Raw genomic sequence first — 19,965 nt, 5'->3', positions numbered from 1 at the left:
TGATGCCTGTCTTTCCCCAATAAGCTGTAAGCTTCATGAGAGCAGGAATCCCAATTTCATGATTCCTACGTGTGACAATTTTAGTGTTCTTACTCTGTGCCATGCGTTGTTCTAAATGCCTTAAATGCGTGACATCAATTATGAGGGGGTTTAGTCCCATTTTACAGATGAAGAAACTAAGGCTAAGCGGTTAAGTGATCGAAATCACACAGTAGGAAGCAGCGATGGGGGGGGTATGTATGTGTGTGTGTGTGTGTGTGTCAGGGTTTGAACTCGGGTCCTGTGCCCTTAACCACAGCCTCTAGCTGTGTTGCTCAGCCCAGAACCTGACAAGAGGGAGAAAGAAGCAGGTACCTGAGGGGTGCACGGCCCAGAGGAAGCCACCAGGCACTGCAATTCTGATAAACTGAAATGGAGACTTGCTCCTGAGTAGGTGGCTGTGAAATGGAGGAGGCAGGGCGTCATGAGGGAGAAGTCTTCCCAGCAGACAAATGTTTTCCATTCACAAAGGGGCCAAAGTTTAGGTAGAGGAATGATCTGACCACATCAAGCATGATGGTGACTCTCCCTGCAGTGGATCAAAGGTTCAGTCGCCCTGGGAAGCCGGTCAGCTGGGTTCTCCCTGAGGGAGGGGAACTAACTAGCCCCAGGGGGCACCCCAGAGTTCAAGTGTTGTCCAGGCTCCACCTGGACAGAAGAGGTGCTTCTCAACCCACCCTCCTTGCCTGCTCACTTTGCGCGGCTCTCACAGCTACAGAGGAATTGGGCTTTTGTTTCTCCAGTTGAACTGTCTTTTTATTATAATTATCTTCTCTGGTTACAAAATAACACGCATATCATCATCTTAGAAAAATTGGAAACTACAAATACACATGCACATAAAATAAAGTGAAAATCATCCCTAATCTCATGGCACAGGAATAGCCTTGTTTAATATTTTGGTATATTTCTTTCCAGTCTTTTTTCATTGCATATGAATGCGTATTTCCCCCTGCAACTTTGAGATCATATATAACACAATTTTTTGGTAAACTATTTAGTAGAAGCTTTAAGGAAAAGAATCAACAAAACAGAATTATTATTATAATTAAAATATATGAAATACAATGTAAATTTGGGTTGAGGACTCCTTATTTTCTTCTAGACAGCCAAGCCTGTTGTAGTGCACATAAAATAGGCAACAAGTGGGGCCGGCCCCAGGGCCAAGTGGTTAAAGTTCCGCAAACTCCACTTTGGCGGCCTGGGTTCATGGGTTTGGATCCTAGGTGCAGACCTACTCCACTCATCAGCCATGCTGTAGAGGCATCTCACATATAAGGTGAAGGAAGATTGGCACAGATGTTAGCTCAGGGGTAATCTTCTCAAGCAAAAAAAAAAAAAGAGGAAGATTGGCGACGGATGTTTGCTCAGGGCCAATCTTCCTCAGCAAAAAAACCCAAAACAAACAAACAAACAAAAAACCCGACAACAAAAGGTCAAAAGTGAGACCTTTGGCTCTTTTCATGTCTCAGAAATTGATGGAATTGATCTTTCTGCCAAATGGGAGAGGAATCTCAGAGCTTCCATTTGTCACAGACACTAGTTAGCTCTTCACTGAGCCCATTTCCCTTTCCTTCTAGGGACACAACTAGGCTATTTCCCAGCTTCTCTTGCAGCCAGGTGTGACCAAGTGACTGAATTCTGGCCAATGAAATGCAGGAAAAACGTGTATGATCTAATGCTGTGTAACAAATTATCCCAAAACTTAGCAGTTTAAAACAATAAATAGGGGGCCAGCCCAGTGGGGCAGCAGTTAAATGCGCACGTTCCGCTTCAGCGGCCTGGGGTTGCCGGTTGGGATCCAAGGTGCGGACATGGCACTGCTTGTCAAGCCATGCTGTGGCAGGTGTTCCACACATAAAGTAGAGGAAGATGAGCATGGATGTTAGCTCAGGGCCAGTCTTCCTCAGCAAAAAGAGGAGGATTGGCAGCAGATGTTAGCTCAGGGCTAATCTTCCTCAAAAACAAAACAAAACAAAACAAAATTATTATCTCACACAGTTTCTGGGAGTCAGGAATGTGGGAATGGCTTCCCTGGATGGTTCTGGCTCAGGGTCTCCCATGAGGTTGTAGTCAATCTATTGGCTAGGGCTGCAGTCTCTGAAGATCTGATTGAGACTGGAGATTCCTTAGTCGGGACAATTCATGTGGCTGTTGGCAGGGGCTTCCGTTCCTCTCATGGCCTTCTCCGTATGACTGCTCAGCCGCTCAAGACATGGCGATCCCTAGAGTGCGTGATCCAGGAGAGTGACAACACCGAGACGGAAGCTACAGTCTTTCTATGACCAAATCTTGAAAATGACCATCCCTTCTGAATTCCATTTGTTAGAAGCGAGTCACCAAGTCCAGCCCACACTCACGGAGAAGAGAATTAAGCTCCACCCCTGGAAGGAAGGAACGTCAAAGAATTTGTAGATACATTTTAAAACCACCACCATCTGCTACACATTCAGGCTTGGCCGGAGAGACTCCTGTGCGTTCCTCTCTCTCTTTCCCCATCTGCTGGCTGAACTCAAGCCCTAGAGGAGGAGAGAGGCACAAAATAGAAGGAAGCCGGCTCCCTGAGCGAGGGCATAGGGGAGAGCGCCCCACTCTGCGACCATGTGGATTGAAGCCATGGAGATTTGGGGTTCACCTGTTCCCGCACCTAATTAGCACCTAAAGTACGATATGCCTGTGGGTGTATAGTCTATCAGGTAACAGTCTTCTTTCAAAATAATAGGATTAGCTTAGACAAATGATGTCTTTCATCAGTGCAGAGAGCTCTGCCCCCAGAGAGGAGTAAGTACATTCCTTATGGAAGAGGGTAAGAGAATCCAGACACAGAAAGCCAGAGGACAGGGGCGATCGGAGCAGGTGCGGAGAGCTGAAGGGAAAGGCACTTAGGGGACATGGAGGGAAGACAGCAAAACCCTAACAGGACGGGGAGCATCTGAGCACAGCAATGCCACACAATATGTCCCCGTCCCCCTAAAATACGGGGAAAAGAAGACACGAAAGACGGGTCAGGAAGAGCAAAGGAAAGTGAACTGGCAACATCCTCATTTGAGGCACGTGTGCTATGGAAATAAACATGTGAGTACATAAAGGCGTGTCTGTACGAGGATGTTCGCCGTGGCCAGGTTTATAATAGAAGTGGCGGGGAGGAATAACCTAAATACCCATCAATAGGGGAACAGTTGAATAGCGTATGGCTTGTACGCACCATGCAGTGCTGTGAGGGTCTATTCCAGCAGGCCTGGAATTATCATGAGCTGATTTTCTGAAATAGATCTTCATGCACAGCACAGACACCTGGTCAAGGCATTAATGTACTGATGAATGGTGTTGTTTTGTAACCTGGGGTCTGAAGAGTTTCAGGCAGTCTGTACCAGCTTGTCGGCAGTGTTTATTTTTACTTTGTTCAGCACTGTTCACGGAAAACAGTGAAATTGATGATCTGTACCAAGTTTGGTGAGACCCCTGGAGGTCTCTGCTGCTGGGGCTGATATCACAGCAAGAAATATGCCTTCACGACCAGCAGGGCATAAGGAGCCCTGGTGGAAACTCCATTTGGGATTTCCTAGTTCCGAGCTGTTCTGTAACACATCTGTGACCAAGAGAGAAGTGTGTCTGGTATGGCTCTCACAGAGAGGGTGATGAGGATCAAGCCTGCCCCTGCCCCAAGGAGAGAAGCCCAAGGCGTCCTGCCCTACATACCGATCTGTATCATCCTCCGGGAAGCATAGGACATCCTGGCCTGATCCGCTCTGATTCTTATCTAAAGTTATAGGACCACAAATAACCAGACCCCACCTACATTGATACAATTTTAATGACTTTTTTTTTACATAATCTTTCCTTTGACTTGTAAAGAAATAACTCACATATCTATGCCTTATAAATTTAGCCCTGCCCTCAACCCATTGCAGCTCTTACTGACCATGGGTCCTGTCCCCATGCTACTCCATGCTATTCTCTGAATAAAAGAGCATGACTGCCAGACCTTGAGAGTCCAAGAAATCTTTCTTTTGACTCCTCGACTCACTGAGCCCGCCTCAGGGGGACGATTGGAGCCTGGTCTCTCTAGACCCCTTGCTGTCTGACTTTAATACTTTTCCTGCAATAAATCTTAGATTTGCAAGCATTGTTAATTTGGATTCTGTGAATCTTCTTTAGCAACCAGACTCTGTCTGATGACCACTGTCAGTGCCGTGGGATGGGAAGCAGCCACAGGTCCCAAGACAGGGTGAGATCACACACAGCCCACAGCCCAGAGAGAGGTCCATCGCAGAAGTGAAATATGCAGGCCGCAGACTAAAATGTAAAACATCATTTCATCTTTTTTTTAATGTGTGATGCTATACATAGATATAAATATAGATATATACATATATTTATAGAAACTTAGGGGGAAACTGAGGAAGCACGCACACCAAATTATAAACAATGGGTGTGTAGATGGGGATGTATAGCGTGGGGGAATGAAATGGGCTGAAATGTCTACTTCTTACTTTGTGTGATAAAAAAAAGATGAGATTATAGATCTGTTTTTAAACTAATAGATTTTTTTTAAGAGCTGTTTTAGGTTTATGTAAAAGTTGAACACCACGTACAGAGAGTGTCCGTATACTCCCTTCCCCCCCACCGCAACAGTTTCCCTGACTATTAATATCCTGTATAAGTGTGTACATTTATTACAATCCATGAACCAATATTGATACATTCTTATTAATTAAAGTCCATAGTTTTTGTTAGGGTTCACTCTGTGGCACAGCACTATGGGTTTTGGCAAATGTATAATGTCATATATACCCCATTATACCCCATTACAGTACCATACAGAATAGTTTCACAGGGGCCAGCCCGGTGGTGCAGGGATTAAGTGGGCACAGCGGCCTGGGACTCACTGGTTCGGATCCCGGGTGCAGACATGGCACCGCTTGGCAAGCCTTGCTGTGGCAGGCATCCCACATATAAAGTAGAGGAAGATGGGCACGGATGTTAGCTCAGGGCCAGTCTTCCTCTGCAAAAAGAGGAAGATTGGCAGTAGTTAGCCCAGGACTAAACTTCCTCAAGAAAAAAAAAAAAAAAGAATAGTTTCACCACCGAAATAATCTCCTGTGCTCCACCTGTTCCTCCCTCCCTCTCTCCTCCCTGAACCCCTGGCAACCTCTGAACTTTTTGCTGTCTCTATACTTGTGCCTTTTCCAGAACGTCATATTAACTGAAACTGTATACCATGTAGCATTTCCACACTGGCTTCCTTCACTGAGTCATATGCATTTAAGATTCCTCCATGTCTTTACATGGATGGACAGCTCATTTCTCTTTACTGTGAAATAACATCCCATTGTCTGGATGTACCACAGTTTGTTTTTCCATTCACCCGTTGAAGGACATCTCGGTTGCTTTCAATCTCTGGTAATTGTGAGTGAAGCTGCTATAAGCTTTTTGGGTGGACATACATTTTCAACTCATCTGGGCAAATACTAAGGAGCAAAATTGCTGGATTTACGGTAACAGTATGTTTAGCTTTGCAGGAAACCGCCCCACTGTCTTCCAAAGAGGCTACACCACGGTGCGTTCCCCCCGACGGCTCTTGTTGCTCCACAGCCTGGCCAGGATTCGCTGTGGCCAGTACTTTGGATTTTGGCCATTCTCCTAGGTGTGTAGTGGTGTCTCATTGTGGTTTTAATTTGTAATTCCCTAATGACATCTGATGTGGAGCATCTTTTCATATGCTTATTGCCATCTGGAGATCTTCTTTGATGAGGTGTCAGTTCACATCCTTTGCCCATTTTTTAATTGGGTTGTTTTCTTATCGTTGAGTTTCAAGAGTTCTGTGTATATTTTGGATACAAGTCATTTTGAGATATGGGTTTTGCAAATACTGTCTCCCAGTCTGTGCCTTTTCATTCTCTTAATTACAGGTCATTTTTAACACTTTCATTTTTTCAATTAAATGTTTAAGTAAAGAAGAAGAAGGTGAGCAGGAATGACTTGGGGGAGCCCCCAGGCCTGGCTAGACCACCAGGACCAATTCCCGGTGAGGAGGAGCTGGCAGCCAAGTGAAATCCACATCCATGTGTCATACTTGTAAACAGTTTTCATATTTATCTAACTAATTTAGTAAATCCCATTAATTATTTACCTATAGTTTATGATGAAAGACAACCCCTTTTTTGCGAAGCCTAAGAACTTGACAAATAAAAATGGCAAGTAATAGGATATATTGGAATATATGAAGAAGCCATTTGGTGTAAACCTAATTTGGCCTGACCTTGTCTTTCCAAAAGGGCCTGACCGTAGCCGTTGAGCATGCATTGTGTATCTGCTTTAGAGATTCCCTATGGCAAGAATAAAGGCCCTTGAGATAAAGGTGCAGCTTCCCTCCTTAAGGATTAAGTATCTTTCCTTAGGCTAGAAACTGATTGCTGCGCTCACCTGTGGCCACCCAGCTGGAGACAATAGACTTGCCTCCTGCTACGCCCACCAAGATAGCAGACCCACTACCTGCTGTGTCCATCAAGCACTGTGCTGACAGGGCGATCTTGTGACTATTGTGGGAGGGACATTTCAATCATATGTGAAACACCCTCTTTGAGGGTATATAACCACCCTGTATACCCCCACTTCTTTGGAGTGCTCTGTTCCTTTGTGGAAAGACTCTCCCGGGTTATAATCCTAAGATTTAAGCTCAGAATAAACTCACCCAAATTTTCATTTATAGGTTGGTTATGGATTATTTTCATTGACAAACTGCAGTCCAGTATGTGGGAGGGGTAGAAACTGTGAAGTCAGGGGACCTGTGAGGGTCACCTTCTCCTCGGTGGGGAGCTCTGTCAGGGATGGAGGCCACCTGCTAGGGGCTCCCTGGACCTCCTCGTACCTGAGGCAGAGTGGGGTACCTGACAGGCCCCGAAAATCAGTTCCCTGAGAAGCTGAATGTTTCACTCGAGCTATTTCACGATGCACAGTGGTGACCTTGGACACCCCTCCCGTCCCTTGCTAAAGAGGGAAGAGACGTCTCATGAGGCGGGGGGGGGGGGGGGGGGGGGGGAGCTGCTTTAGAAATGCAAAGGTTCAGGTACTTGAAGGGAACGCATGTAAGGGAAGTCTCTCCTGGTTTCTCCGGAGCCTTCAAAGAGGAAGAGAGCTCGTTCAGAAACACAACCCCCACCCCACCCCGTAAGAAGACAGAGTTCAGAGGCTCTGGTCCCTTTCTTCCCCGGCCGTGTGATGCAAATCTGGCTTAATAGAAGGGTGGACTGAGTCTTTCTTTCCAACAAAGAAAGGCAGAGAAGGTGAATAATAATACCCTTCACATTTGGGCTATAAATACCACAGTTAATAGGGCTGGAAGGGAAGGATTTGGGGCCTGCGGGAGCTTGAATCTGCTGCGAGGCCTGGGGTTGGTTTGTCAGGGTTTCCTCTCACAGGAAGGATGGCAGAACTGTGACGGGCACCAGCTACAAAAGCCTCTCGAGGACACAGCTACCACCACAGGGCAGCTGCTCGGTCACCTGACAGAGGCCACTCTGAGGTGGCTGACAGGAAGGTGGTCAGTGCACTGTGGGCTGACCACTGGGGATCTGAGGGGCCAGGGCTGCTGTCAAAACATTAAAATATTGACATGAGAACTGCCTCTGGGGGAGCAAAATGGTGAGATGGTCACCAACCACAGCGTATGCCCAGCCAAAGTGGGGTTTTATTTTCCCTCAGAAGGAAAGACCATAGGCTTGGGGTCACCCCACCTGAGGTAAGAACTCCCTACATGCTGCCCTTGACCCGCCCCATCTGCCTCCCCGACTGTGACCTCCCTGAAGGCAGGGATTTCCTCAGGTCCATATTTGTCTTCCAGCCTGGCTCAGTAAACATTGCCTAGATTGAATCCGGTGGTGCCAACTGCCTCAGTTTCCTCATCAATAAAATGGGACTTAAATTATAACACCCACCTCACAAGAGCCTAGCATCAGGTAGACACGCAATAAAAATTAGTATCTGTCCTTTAGTTTACCGGGGAGCCACAGCGTCTGCTGCGACGGTGTAGCAATTTCCCACAGCCAGGTAATATGAGCCTGTGAAGCTGTACAATCATTATCTACCCTTTAACTCAGAAAACAACGTCTCAGGATATTAGAATTAAAGTTTGGATGGAGGCACCAGAGCACAATAGGTGTGCAGCCACATCACTAAGAGCAGACTGCACAAATTTTAAAGGACCAGTTCCGAGATGGCTGGACCCTTACCCAGTGTGAGGATACAAAAGGGGCTCCAGACGTGGAGAGACTGGAAAAGCATTTGTGGAGCCCTCTCTTCGGAGAGAACGGTGGTGCTGAGCCCTTGCCCTCCACGAGGCAGGAGGGAGGGGCTGCTGCCTGCTTTCCCTCAAGCCAAGCGAGGAAGAGGCTGCCATGGGGCCCCTTGAGGAAGCGGTTGTGCTGGGCCCGGTCTATAGGCCCCAAGTGTCTCTGGACAAGGGATGACCAAGACTTTCCCAGGCCCAGGTGTGGGCTGGTGTGGGCTGGCCTGAGTTTGTCCAAAAAGGCCATCTAGAAGGTGCGGGATGTATCAGCATCCTGGTAGAGGATGGAGATGAGAGCCAGTCTCCTGGGCCTGAGGAAAGTGCTTCCTGCAGTTAATCTGCTGGTGGAGGAAAGTGCTGGTGAGGTTCCTGGAGACAGAAATCTCAGAAGAACCCAGAAAAGAACCGATGAAAGAAAGACTCAGCTTTAAACATTTGCCAGGACCAGCAAACCCAAAGCCAGCTTAGAACCTAACAGTTCAAGGTCATGAGGCCCTTCCTACCCCCACATCACAGCTCCTGCTCCATTCTTGGGAGGGGCCAAAAACTGGCCAATCAGCATAGACGGAGTGGGAAAAGAGTCAGGCAAGGGGAGAGATGGAGAAGAGACACCCAGTTCTCTCTCCTGCTGGAGGCTGTCAGCTGGGAGCAGGCCTGTGCTGGCAAGGGGAGATGATCTGGATATAGAAAGTTTGGGGTTTCCATTTTTATCTTAGACTGGGCCTTCTAATTAACAAATTGAGACTTAGAACTGCACAGGACTATCTTATCCGAGAATGAGCAGAAAAGTGCCAGGCCTGCTGGAATTTTCATCCCCGATAAGGAAAGATGGTCCTCATTGGATAAATTTCAAAGGGACCGTGGGAGATAACATATAAAGTTGTATTTTAATTTGTCATGAGTTGCGCATTCAAAATAGCCAGCGCCTTATGTACCACGGATACCTCCAGCCCCACTGGGCCTGCCAGGTGTATGGTGGCAGAGCATAAGATGATATGGTACCAGTGGCAGAGTAAATTGTGTGACAGCCTGGACCTGCTCCAGAGCCCTTGTTCGTCCTAGGCCCCACTCAAGACTGGCAGCTTGCCAAGTCACTGAGAAATGGGTTACAGCATTATTTCTAAGTGAGGTATATCAATAAAAATAATCCATAAGCAATCTATATATCAAAATTGGGGTGAGTTTATTGTGAGCCAGATCTGAGGATTAGCCTAGCCCGGGGCCTTCCTTCCCCAGGGAAGGAAGGGCATCAAAGAAGTGGAGTGTACGGAGTCTTGGAACAAAAAGCACACATCCCATATGATAAGAACATCCCTTTTACAACAGTCACAAGACTGCCTAGCTGGCACAGCACAGCTACTCACACAGCAGGTAGCAGGTCTGCTGTCTCAATGGACACAACAGGGTGGAGGCAGCAATCTATCCCTAGCCTAGGGAGAAATGCTTATCCTTAAGGAAATGCCAACGTGGGGGACGTTGCACTTGTATCTGAAGGCCATTTGTTCTTGTCTTTGGGACATAGCAAATGCTTAAAGCAGATCTACAATCCATGCTCAATGGCCACGTTAGGGCCTTTTGGAAAAACAAAGTCAGGCCGAATTAGTTTTATAGCAAATGGCTTCCACATCTACTCCAATATATCCTATTGCTTGCCATTTGTTTATCAGATATCTATGTTGCCTCCAAACTCCAAAGAGGCCCACTAGGCCTTGTGCCTTTTCCTCAATGGTGGGGGGCAAGGTGCAATTTGCACCCTACATGCTTTATGTTGAAGGAGATGCTTCAGAATGCGCCAGACCACAGGACCACTAAAAACTCCATCCACACAGCAGGCTCCTGAATCCTCCTGGGGTTTCTTTCCTATCCTCTGGTGCTTGTGCGCCTTACTAGGGCATCTAGACTACTGCCACTTCCTGCTCTGCAGGTCTTATTAGCATCATGCCATCAATATAATGGGAGCAGTTGGATTCTGTGGAATGGCAGGATCAAAGCTCTTGAGGATTACATTCTGATGGGGAGCAGGAGACTCAGTGTAGCCATAGACAGTGAAAGGGCACTTCTGCCCTTTTCAGGTAAAAGCCAGCTGTTTTTGATTCTCCTTACCGATGAGAATGAGAAGAATGTATTTACCATTTAATAGCTGCTTACCAAATGTCAGAGGCTGTATTGTCTGCTCCGGTCATCATAACTTACCCACCACGGCAGCGGTAGGGAATACCACTTGGTAAAGTTGATGGTAGTCAACCGTCACCCACCACGATCCATCTGATTTTCACAGGGACCAAATGAGTGAATTCAGCAGGGCTATGACAGGGGCCGCCACCACCACCTTGCATCCTTAAGTCTTTGATGGTGGCACTGTTCTGTGCAATCGCTCCTAGGCTGTAGGAGTAAATCATTTCCGATTTACTAACTTGGGTGGGTCTGGGGTAGTTTCAAGCACTTCTACTCAGCTCTTCCTATCAAAACCTTCGTATCAGCCAGGGGCTGGGGAAAGAGCTACAGGGAGGGTCTATGGGCCCACTGCACCCACTGAGAGGCAGCCTGGGGCCAGAACACCTTCCATCTCCTGGCCTCCGTAAACCCATCTCCAGCCAGAGGAGCATGATAGCATTTCGGATGCCCTGGCATGAGTGTTATCTCATACCCGTAGTTTTAATGGGGATATTGGGATTCAATGGTCCTCAAAAGATATGAGAATTTCCCTTTCTGCACTGTATAGTTATCCTTTAGAGAAGCATCAGGGAAATGTTTATTGAATACGTGTGATGGTAATGCAGGGTTTTTCCTCAAGGGGGCCCAGTCTACCCTTTAATCAGGAGGCTCTGGGCCTGTGAACTGAAAGATCTAGAAGGTAGATGAGGGCCTTGCTATCCATGATGTCAGATAATTGCCTTTGCCTGGCCTCTACCATTCTGGGATTCCATAATCCCCATTGCTACCAGGAGCCCGAGTTCTACGGCAGCATCTCCTCTTGTCAACCCTGGCCTGGGGAGTTGGCCAGATCCGGGTTTCTCCAAGACACTAGTGGCCTCTCTCCAGTACCTCATCGTTGCCTTAGTGAACGCCCTGCTGGCCCTCCTGAAGAGCGTAGTCAGGTGACGGGGCCTCCAGTTTCACACGGCAAACCCATTTGAACATGGCCCCCTCCCTGGACCTTCTGACCCTTTTCTTAATTCTCTACCCAGCAGTCTCATCACCTCCACCTCATCTACTATAGGTTCATATCATGTGTAAGCTTCCAGGAGCAATACCGGCAGTATCTTAAGATACATTCCAGGTGTCAATGCCATGGTTTTGAACCTTGAGTCACAGGCGAGGGCTCCCATGTAAAAAAATTCTCCCCTCTCCAGACTTACATTCTGGGCCCTTTCCAATGCCCTCAGCATCCAATCATTCCCATATATCTTCCCCTGGCGCCTGCTAATACATGTCAGCCAGGTCCTGCAGTTCCTTCAAGAAATAAGCCATTTCCTCCCGGAGCAGGGACTGCATTTCCCCTGCTTGGGTTGTACTGAGACCTGTCCCTGTTTATTCACCTGGCGATAATGCGTGTGGCAGAGCCGCATCTTGCAGATAAATATCACGTCGCCAGGTACCTGTTTCAGGTGCCACCTTCGCAAGGTCTCTAAGCAAGGGGAATCTGCTCCCCTCTAGTAAGGGGTAGGGGCTGCTTCTGCCAGTCCAGGGGGTTCAAGAGATTTTAGGGGTTCAAGAGTCTCACTTACCCCCATTTCAAATGCCCCCATTTCAGGTCTCAAGGTCCTGCATTTTTCCCTTTTAGCGCCCTGGCTTTGATGCAGAAAATTTGTCAAGGGTGGACATTACAATTAGATTCTGGGCCTGGTTCTCAGCCGTGTGCCCTGGGACTGGAAGAGACAAGTGTCTCCTTAAATATCACCAGAGACACCTTCTGGTTTTCACAGCACATCTTGAGTTTATTCTTGGCTGCACTAAGTCTTTCATTTTCTGGTCCCAAGGCCTCCAAAACAGTTAACAAAAGGCAACCCACTCAAGCTGTATAACTGACTCCTATACCATTCAGGTGCCATGGATGTCACTCCTCCTTCCACCTGTATCACATCTCCGTCCACGCAGAGATGGTCTGAGTAACTGTGATGCTACAGTAGGCCCGGCTTTATTCCCACCCCACTTAGCTGATCAGCAAGTGACTCAGCGCCAAGTAGCCCACTCAGAGGGGCTGACTTCCAGGGCTACTTCTGATACCACCTATTTTTGCTTGAGTTCCCCCCAAAGCAGCACCTGAGACAAATGCTTGTGCTCAGGTGGTTTGTTTGGGAAGTGATGCCGGAGAGCAGGGGAAGGAAGCAAGGAAGGAGAGGCAAGAATACAAGACGCACTATTGAGCTGGGCCACCTCTCCAGGTCACCTCTCCAGGTCACTGCTGAATCCTGCAAGACCTTTGGAGGAAGTTTAGGAAATGCATCTCAGAACTCTCCACGTGGAGGATGAACGAGCATTTACCCATTGTCCCCTACCCCCCAGTTAGTCAATGGAGACCCTACAGTCATTGACTCCCCCCACTTTCCAGGTTGCACATGTGTAAGTGCCAAGGGGGTGGCCACGGATGTGCCCCCAGGACAGGAAGCGGGAGGCACAGGGCGTGCACCTGTGGGGCGGCTCCATCAATCTGCACCTGTGCGAAGTTGCTCACGCCTGCTCAGAACTGGTCACGTGATAGAACAGGCGTCACAGGATTTTAAATGGGGCACAACGGGTGCCCAGTACAGTCCACCCAGGTAATTACTGTCCTTCAGAGAGGCAGAAGCTGATGCTTAAATGTTAACTTTGCTGCAAAAGTTCCAAAGCATTAGAAGTCATTTCTTTAGGGGCCGGCCCGGTGGCGCAGCGGTTAAGTGTGCACGTTCTGCTTCAGCAGCCCAGGGTTCGCCGGTTCGGATCCCAGGTGCGGACATGGCACCACGTGGGAAGCCAGGTTGTGGTAGGCATCCAACATATAAAGTAGAGGAAGATGGGCACGGATGTTAGCTCAGGGCCAGTCTTCCTCAGATAAAAAAAAAAAAAGAGGAGGATTGGCAGATATTAGCTCAGGGCTAATCTTCCACACACACACACACACATACAAAAAGAAGTCATTTCTTTAGGAATCACTCACAGAGCCAGTTTCAGAGCCAAAGGAAAAATTCAGCTTAGCTCTTACCAAAGAAAGATGGTTTGCCAGTTTGGAGAACTAGCTCATTTCAAAATTACAGAAATGTAACATAAAGGAGTAAGACTGGCATCGATCTCATGACTTTATGCTTAATCATACCTTATTCATACCTTACATGAATAAATGTGTGTTTCTGTGTATCTATGTGTATGTCTGTGTGTTGTCTATGCAACTGTGTTTGTCTGCGTCTACAGTGCATCACGTATCTGTGAGCTTGTGTGTGTGTCTCTGTGTATTGTGTGTTTGTGTATTGTGTGTGTTGACCATCTGCTATGTGCCCAGCACTGTGCCAGGCACTGGGGAGGCCCCATGGAGGGACTCCATCCTCATGGCACTTACACGGCAAACAGCCTATCTTGCCAGAGTGTGAGGAGGGCTACAGTTAAGAACCCCCAACTCTTAACTTCCTGTTGTGGAAGGCAGAATGATGGCCTCCCAAAGATGTCCATGTCCTAAGCCCTGGAACCTGCAAATGTGTTATGTCACGTGGAAAGGGGGAATTAAGGTTGCAGACGGAATTAAGTTTGCTAATCAGTTGACCTTAAAATAAGAGTATCCTCAATTATCCAGGTGGGCACAATACAATAACAAGAGTCCTTAAAAGATGGAAGAGGGAGGAGCCGGCCTTGTGGTGTAGTGGTTAAGTTTGGCACACTCCACTTTAGTGGCCTGGGTTCATGGGTTTGGATCCCAGGTGTGGACTTACACCACTCGTCAGCCATGCTGTGCTGGTGACCCACATGTAAAGTGGAGGAAGACTGGCACAGATGTTAGTTCAGGGCTAATCTTCCTCAGCAAAAAGAAAAAAAAAAGATGAAAAAGGGAGACAGAAGAGTCAGTGTCACAGTGACATGAAGTAAAAAGATTCAACCAGCCACTGCTAGCTTTGAAGATAGAAGCAGCCATGAGCCGAGGACTGTGGGCAGTCTCCTTAAACTGGAAGAGAGAAGAAGACAGATTCTCCCCTAGAGCTTGCAAGATGAACGCAGGCTGGCTGGCACCTTGATTTTAACCCGGTAAGACCTGTTTTGGACTCCCGACCTCCAGAACGCTAAGATAATAACATTTGTGTTGTTTTAAGCCCTTACATCTGTGGTAATTTGTTCCGGCAGCAACAGAAAATGAATGTAGCTGTGAAAACTGGATTCTTGTCTTTTAATCACTGCCCCTTTGCTTGGCTTGTCGCCCACAGCTCCACTCAGAGGTGCAGCAGAGTTGCATTTGACATAAGGCTTGGGGTGAAAAGTCGGCCTGTAAGGAGAAAACGTAGAGTCCAAATTAACCTTGGACATGCACAAGGCTTCAACTGCCCGTTGTGTAGAGAGCAGGGAGCAGGAGCCACGGAAGTGAGCAGACGGACACTCCCCAAGGTGCCCTCGACCAGGGCATCCTTGCCTGGGTCACGGGCTTACTGACTGCAGGGCCAGCCAAACAGATCACAGGCTTTGAATGTCTCCCACTCCCTCCAGGCATATCATTAAATTTGCATAAATTCAAAGAGCATATGCCGCAACTCCATTGTAACCTCAGATTTTGTTTTTATTTCCTGAGTTTGCTAAGGACAGAAGGGAGAAACATACCTTCTATTTGTGTTGTGGCTTGTCTTTTATTATGAAATGTACCAAGCATACAGCAAAGTGTGGAGAAGAATGTGACCCACGTGTCTGTGCACATCACCCGCCTCTGACAAATTCTAATATTATCCTACATTTGATTCAGATTTTTAAAAATAAACAAGATGTCACATGTATAGTTGAAACCCAGTGTCCTTACCCTTGCAGATGGCCTCCCCAATCCCCTTCGTTCCCACCCCCGGGGGCATTCCCTCTTACTGATTTTGATATTTAGAGCATTCCTCTGCACGCGTTTCTACCTCTATCACCCAGATCTCTGTGTGCCCGTAAACAATAAAATATCAGTTCGCTTGTTTAGAAAGATTACATAAATGGTACACTGCACATATCCTTCTGCAATTTGCTCCCTATCCTGCAGCTCAACATTATGTTTCTGAGATTTATTCACAGTGATACTTGTAGCTCTGGGTCATTCTTTTTAACCACTGAAGAATCTTCGATTTTACGAAAACACAATTTGTTTATCTGTTCTTCTGTTCATAGGTATTTAGGTTGTCTCCAATGTCTCATTACAAAGTTTCAGTGAGCACTCTTATACATTTCCTCGGGCCCCTAGGCTAGAGTTCCTCCCAGGTATATACCTAGGAGGGAAATTGCTGGGTCAAAGGATGTGTTTAGGTTTAGTGTCACCAGTTGTTGTTAAATGGCTTTACATAGTACTCACACCAATTTCCAACTGGCAGCATATTTAAATTCCCTTCAGTCTGCATCCTGACCAACACATACTAGTTTCTGCCTATCTGATGGCTATTAGGTCTTGTCCTTCTCGAGCTGCACAGCTGATTCTCACAGCAACCCTGGGCAGAGGTGGCACAGGTCTTATCATGAGCACCTGGCAGGAGAGAATAGGCAGGCCCAGGGAGGGGATGATGAGCCCAACACAGCTGTCTGTGGCCATTCAGGAGCTGAACGAACCCAGAAGTCTTGGATCCCCGGCATTCTTCACCCTGGGAACTGGATACATGGCCAGAACACGAACTCTCCTGCCACCTTTAGAGAATAAAAGATATTTTTTAAATAATTCGCACTATGTGGGAAATAACAACTAGCCACGCGAACAGAGGGCAAGATAATTTTATGGAGCTTTTTATTTCACAGAACACTTTTACATGCATTCCTGATTTGACCCTGATAACAACCCCATAAGAAAGACAGCTTATTAGTGTTCCCACTTTACAGACAAGGAAAGTGAGGCTCACGGCTAGTCAGTGGAGGGTTGGCTTTTGAATCTGTTTGTCTTTAAAGTATGTCTTCTGGGGCCAGCCCGGTGGCGCAGTGGTTAAGTGCACACATTCCGCTTCGGCAGCCCGGGGTTTGCCGGTTCAGATCCAGGGTGTGGACATGGCACTGCTTGGCAAAAGCCTTGCTGTGGTAGGCGTCCCACGTATAAAGTAGATGAAGATGGGCACGGATGTTAGCTCAGGGCCAGTCTTGTTCAGCAAAAAGAGGAGGATTGGCAGCAGTTAGCTCAGGGCTAATCTTCCTCAAAATAAATAAATAAAGTACGTCTTCTGTGCATACACTTGGAGATGGGGGTCTGCGAGCTGGGAATTCTCAGTACGTACCATCTCTCCCAGCCACCTGCACAAGTTGTCCTGGCAACGGAGGTCACACTGCAAACATGGAGCACCTGCCCCCAGGGGAGGCCCAGCCTGGTTTTATACGCCTGGAGTCACACTGCAAGAATATCCTGGCTCTGCCACCCAACAGGACTGTGACCTTGGGCAAGTTATTCTTCTCTGTGCCTCAGTTGTCTCGTCTGTAACATGTGGATGATGGCAGCTACCTCCCGGCAGGTTCACATGGACTGGCCGCAGTAACACTTCTGACATGTCAGGCACACAGAAAACACGTGAACGTTGGCTCTTAGGAGGAAGACAGCGACCATGAGTTCTGGCTGCCCACAGGAGGCAGCGGTGGTCCTGGGGAGGAAGAAACGCCAAGGACAGGCCTCAGCAGAGCACAATCACTGACTCTGGGAGACAGCCCATCCGCAGAGGCTAAGGAGGGCTCTGTTCTGGAGGTACCGGCTGTGGCCCCAAGCACAGGACCAGAGGAACCACGGCCAGTGGCAGGCAGCCGTCCTGCAGGAATGTCTGCCAGGTCCCTTGAGGGGCCCTTGTAAGTCCACGTCTTTGTTTTTCTCATGGCTGGAAACACATCAAAGGATTATAGCTGAGGGTTTACCATGCGCTGCCACAGCTGACGGTGGGCTGACCAACCCCGGCTTCCAAGTCAGGGCTCAGGGGGGTCCACACCAGGCGTGTTGGGTGGAGAGGACCTGAGACAAGGAAGGAAGGAACCAAAGGTATATTAATGACCTAGTCTCGGTTCCTGTCCATCCCAGAAGGCCTCATTCTGGATTTGGGAAGCAACCGAAGGTCACTGCTATCCTTGACATGAAGACTCATTAACAACTAGTTACGTCGGCCCAGTGATGGAGCAGCGAGCACACACAGTTAGAAGATGGGGCAGGAGGCTTCAGCTCCTAGTTCTGCCTCTTTCTAGCTGAGCGAACTTTAATGTTTGTAAACCTCGGTTTGCACAACTGGACAACAAAGCTAAAAACACCTATGGCACCTACCTCCTCCGGCTGTAATACCAAATGAGAGAACATGCAGGAAAGTGCCTGGTAGACTGTCGTGTGCGTCACACTGAGCTGTTCTTGCTCTTCAGGTCAGGTGCTCAGCTCCGGAGGTGAGGGCGTGCCTGTCATCCAAGCCCTCCGTCCTGGAGCACCCACACATCTGCCCGGACCACTGGTCCACGCTGTGATCACAGCACAGCACTCTATCCAGCCCTCCTGGATAAATCTGTCACGGCGGCCTCATAGGCCTCCTGTGCTCATCAGGGGAGACATTCAACCATGGGGACGATCACACAGTCAGCTAGTGACAGATGGAGTCATGGGCCTTTGGAGGCAGAGGTCAAACATCAGCTCTGCCCCTCGCCAGCTGGGTGAGCTTGGGTAAGTCACTTATCTTCTCTGAGCCTTGGTTAAGTTGTTTGTAAAATGGGGGGTGATGATGCCTGTTTCTTACTGTTGCAGGAGAGGAATGAGACTACATACACTTGTCACACAGTGAGTCCTCGATGAACGGTGGCTACCAAGTGGAATCTCCCTGGGCCTCTAATTCCTCATCTGTGAACTGGGGACAATGGCTGCTCTCTGGCAAGGCTGCTGTGAAGATGCACCGAGACTGTGTATGGAGCAAGCACAGGACCTGGCTCATGACTGTAGGCTCCCTGGGCGCAGGGCCTGGGTTTGTTTTATTCCCCAGTGACGACTCAGCACCTTGTGAAGAGCCCGGTACACCCATGGCAAGCACTCAGGAAACATTTGTGGAGTGAATAAATGAAAGAAGTACCGCAGATTTCTTTAACTTCTCTGAGCCTCGACTTCCTCATCCATCAAATGGGCATATAAATCCTTACCTGAGCAGGCTGTTGTGAAAACCAAGGGCCCACAGCAGATGCTCCAACCATTCTCCGACAGGGCACACCAGGAGGCCCCCTGCACAGGCCTCGCACCCCATTCCCTAGGCAGACACCACAAGAGGCAGCTGGGTAAGTAAGAGTAACGTTTACTGAGCGATACAGGACTGAGTACTATGAAGGTTTACCAGGATGGAAATGCGCCCCACCCCCGCCCCGGCCACCCCCACACCCGGAGACTACAGTACTTAAGAGTTAAACACAACGGCCATAACTGCTGGATATCTGTTCGTAACAAACAAACCGTAGCATATCTATGCTGTATCACATCGAGTGATTATAGAAATCCACATATATATTGCTTGTATAAAATCTTTTTTTTTTTGGTAAAAAATATTAAAAAAAAAAAAAAGAAAGTATAAAAAACATGTGCAGTTGAAAGCCCTGCCAGGACAGCCAGTCTGTAAACATTCAGTGAGTATGTGCTTTGGAAGGGCGCCCGCGCCTCGTGCCCACAGCAAACTCCAGCAGGGCCGGCAAGGGCGCCCGGCTGCTGCTCCCGGCAGTGCCGCGCCGACCGAGGTGGGTGGGTGGGTGCAGCAGGGCCCCCGCATCACGCCCCTCTCCAGCCTCGCATGGGGGCAGGGGGCAGGGGGCGGGGGGCAGGCAGGGTGCAGTTTCCCTCTCAGTTCCATCCTCAGCCCAATTTTGGTTGCAACTCATGGGTTTTCCTGGCTGCTCGGAGGTCCCTCGGGTGGGCGCCCTGGCGGAGAGGCCAGAGAAGCGCCCCAGGCTGCCTGGTTGGGTGTCTCTCCGGCCGGTGCCTCTGTCCTGCCTCCTTCAAGCCGGGCCGCAGCAGGACAGCCCCAACCTCGGGTTTACTTTGGTCTCAGCGCTTGGTCCTTCTGGGTTTCGTCAGCCGGTTCTTCCCCTTGTGAGGCTGATCTGAGTTCCACAAAGAAGCGTGGCCGACGCTGGCTGTGCTGACCTCACTGTAAAGTTTTTCACGCACCAAGGAAGGGCGCTCTGGGAGCCGCCGCCTCCTCCTCCCTCTTCCCATCTCCTCCTCCTCCGCCGCCTCCTCCCAGCCCATGGTCACTTCTTCTCTAGCTGCTCAAGCAGCGGGTTGCCTTCCGACTCGGGGGTCTTGACGCTGTCGGTGCGGACGATGCAGGTGGGGCGATGCCGGTTCAGCATCAGAATAAGCTGCTGCCGCTCCTGCTTCAGCTCCTCGATCTGGGTCTTCAGCTCCGCATTCATGAGTTCCAGCCGCTCAGATTCCTGCGCGCGAACACAGAGACACGGCTTAAAGCTTTCACTGGGGACCGGCTCTGCGCAGAGGCTCTCCCTCTGGGTAAGTACACGGCACACCAGGC

At 48.7% G+C, this 19,965-nt stretch overlaps 1 protein-coding gene and 1 long non-coding RNA gene across 7 annotated transcripts in view; one reads left to right on the top strand and one right to left on the bottom strand.

Moving 5' to 3' along the window:
• Positions 1-19,965, top strand: part of LOC123287164 (uncharacterized) — an 82,692-nt gene that overhangs the window by 61,535 nt on the left and 1,192 nt on the right. The window contains exon 4 of one of the 2 annotated variants that reach the window (XR_011504694.1): positions 18,204-18,721. This is a non-coding gene — a long non-coding RNA (uncharacterized lncRNA). Of the gene's footprint in view, positions 1-18,203; positions 18,729-19,965 lie in introns of those variants that run through there. The other variant, XR_006530240.2, reaches the window with a different exon arrangement.
• The window catches only part of JDP2 (Jun dimerization protein 2), a 40,998-nt gene continuing 39,752 nt past the window's right edge, over positions 18,720-19,965 (bottom strand). For all 5 annotated transcript variants that reach the window (XM_070514088.1, XM_070514087.1, XM_044774035.2 and 2 more), the window contains exon 4: positions 18,720-19,870. In XM_070514088.1, coding sequence (XP_070370189.1) covers positions 19,685-19,870 — 186 coding nt within the window. In that variant the 3' untranslated portion in view covers positions 18,720-19,684. The remainder of the gene's footprint in view (positions 19,871-19,965) is intronic.

This window comes from Equus asinus, chromosome 7, assembly GCF_041296235.1.
Source record: "Equus asinus isolate D_3611 breed Donkey chromosome 7, EquAss-T2T_v2, whole genome shotgun sequence".
NCBI lineage: Eukaryota > Metazoa > Chordata > Mammalia > Perissodactyla > Equidae > Equus > Equus asinus.
This window is presented reverse-complemented; position numbering and strand designations above follow the sequence as displayed.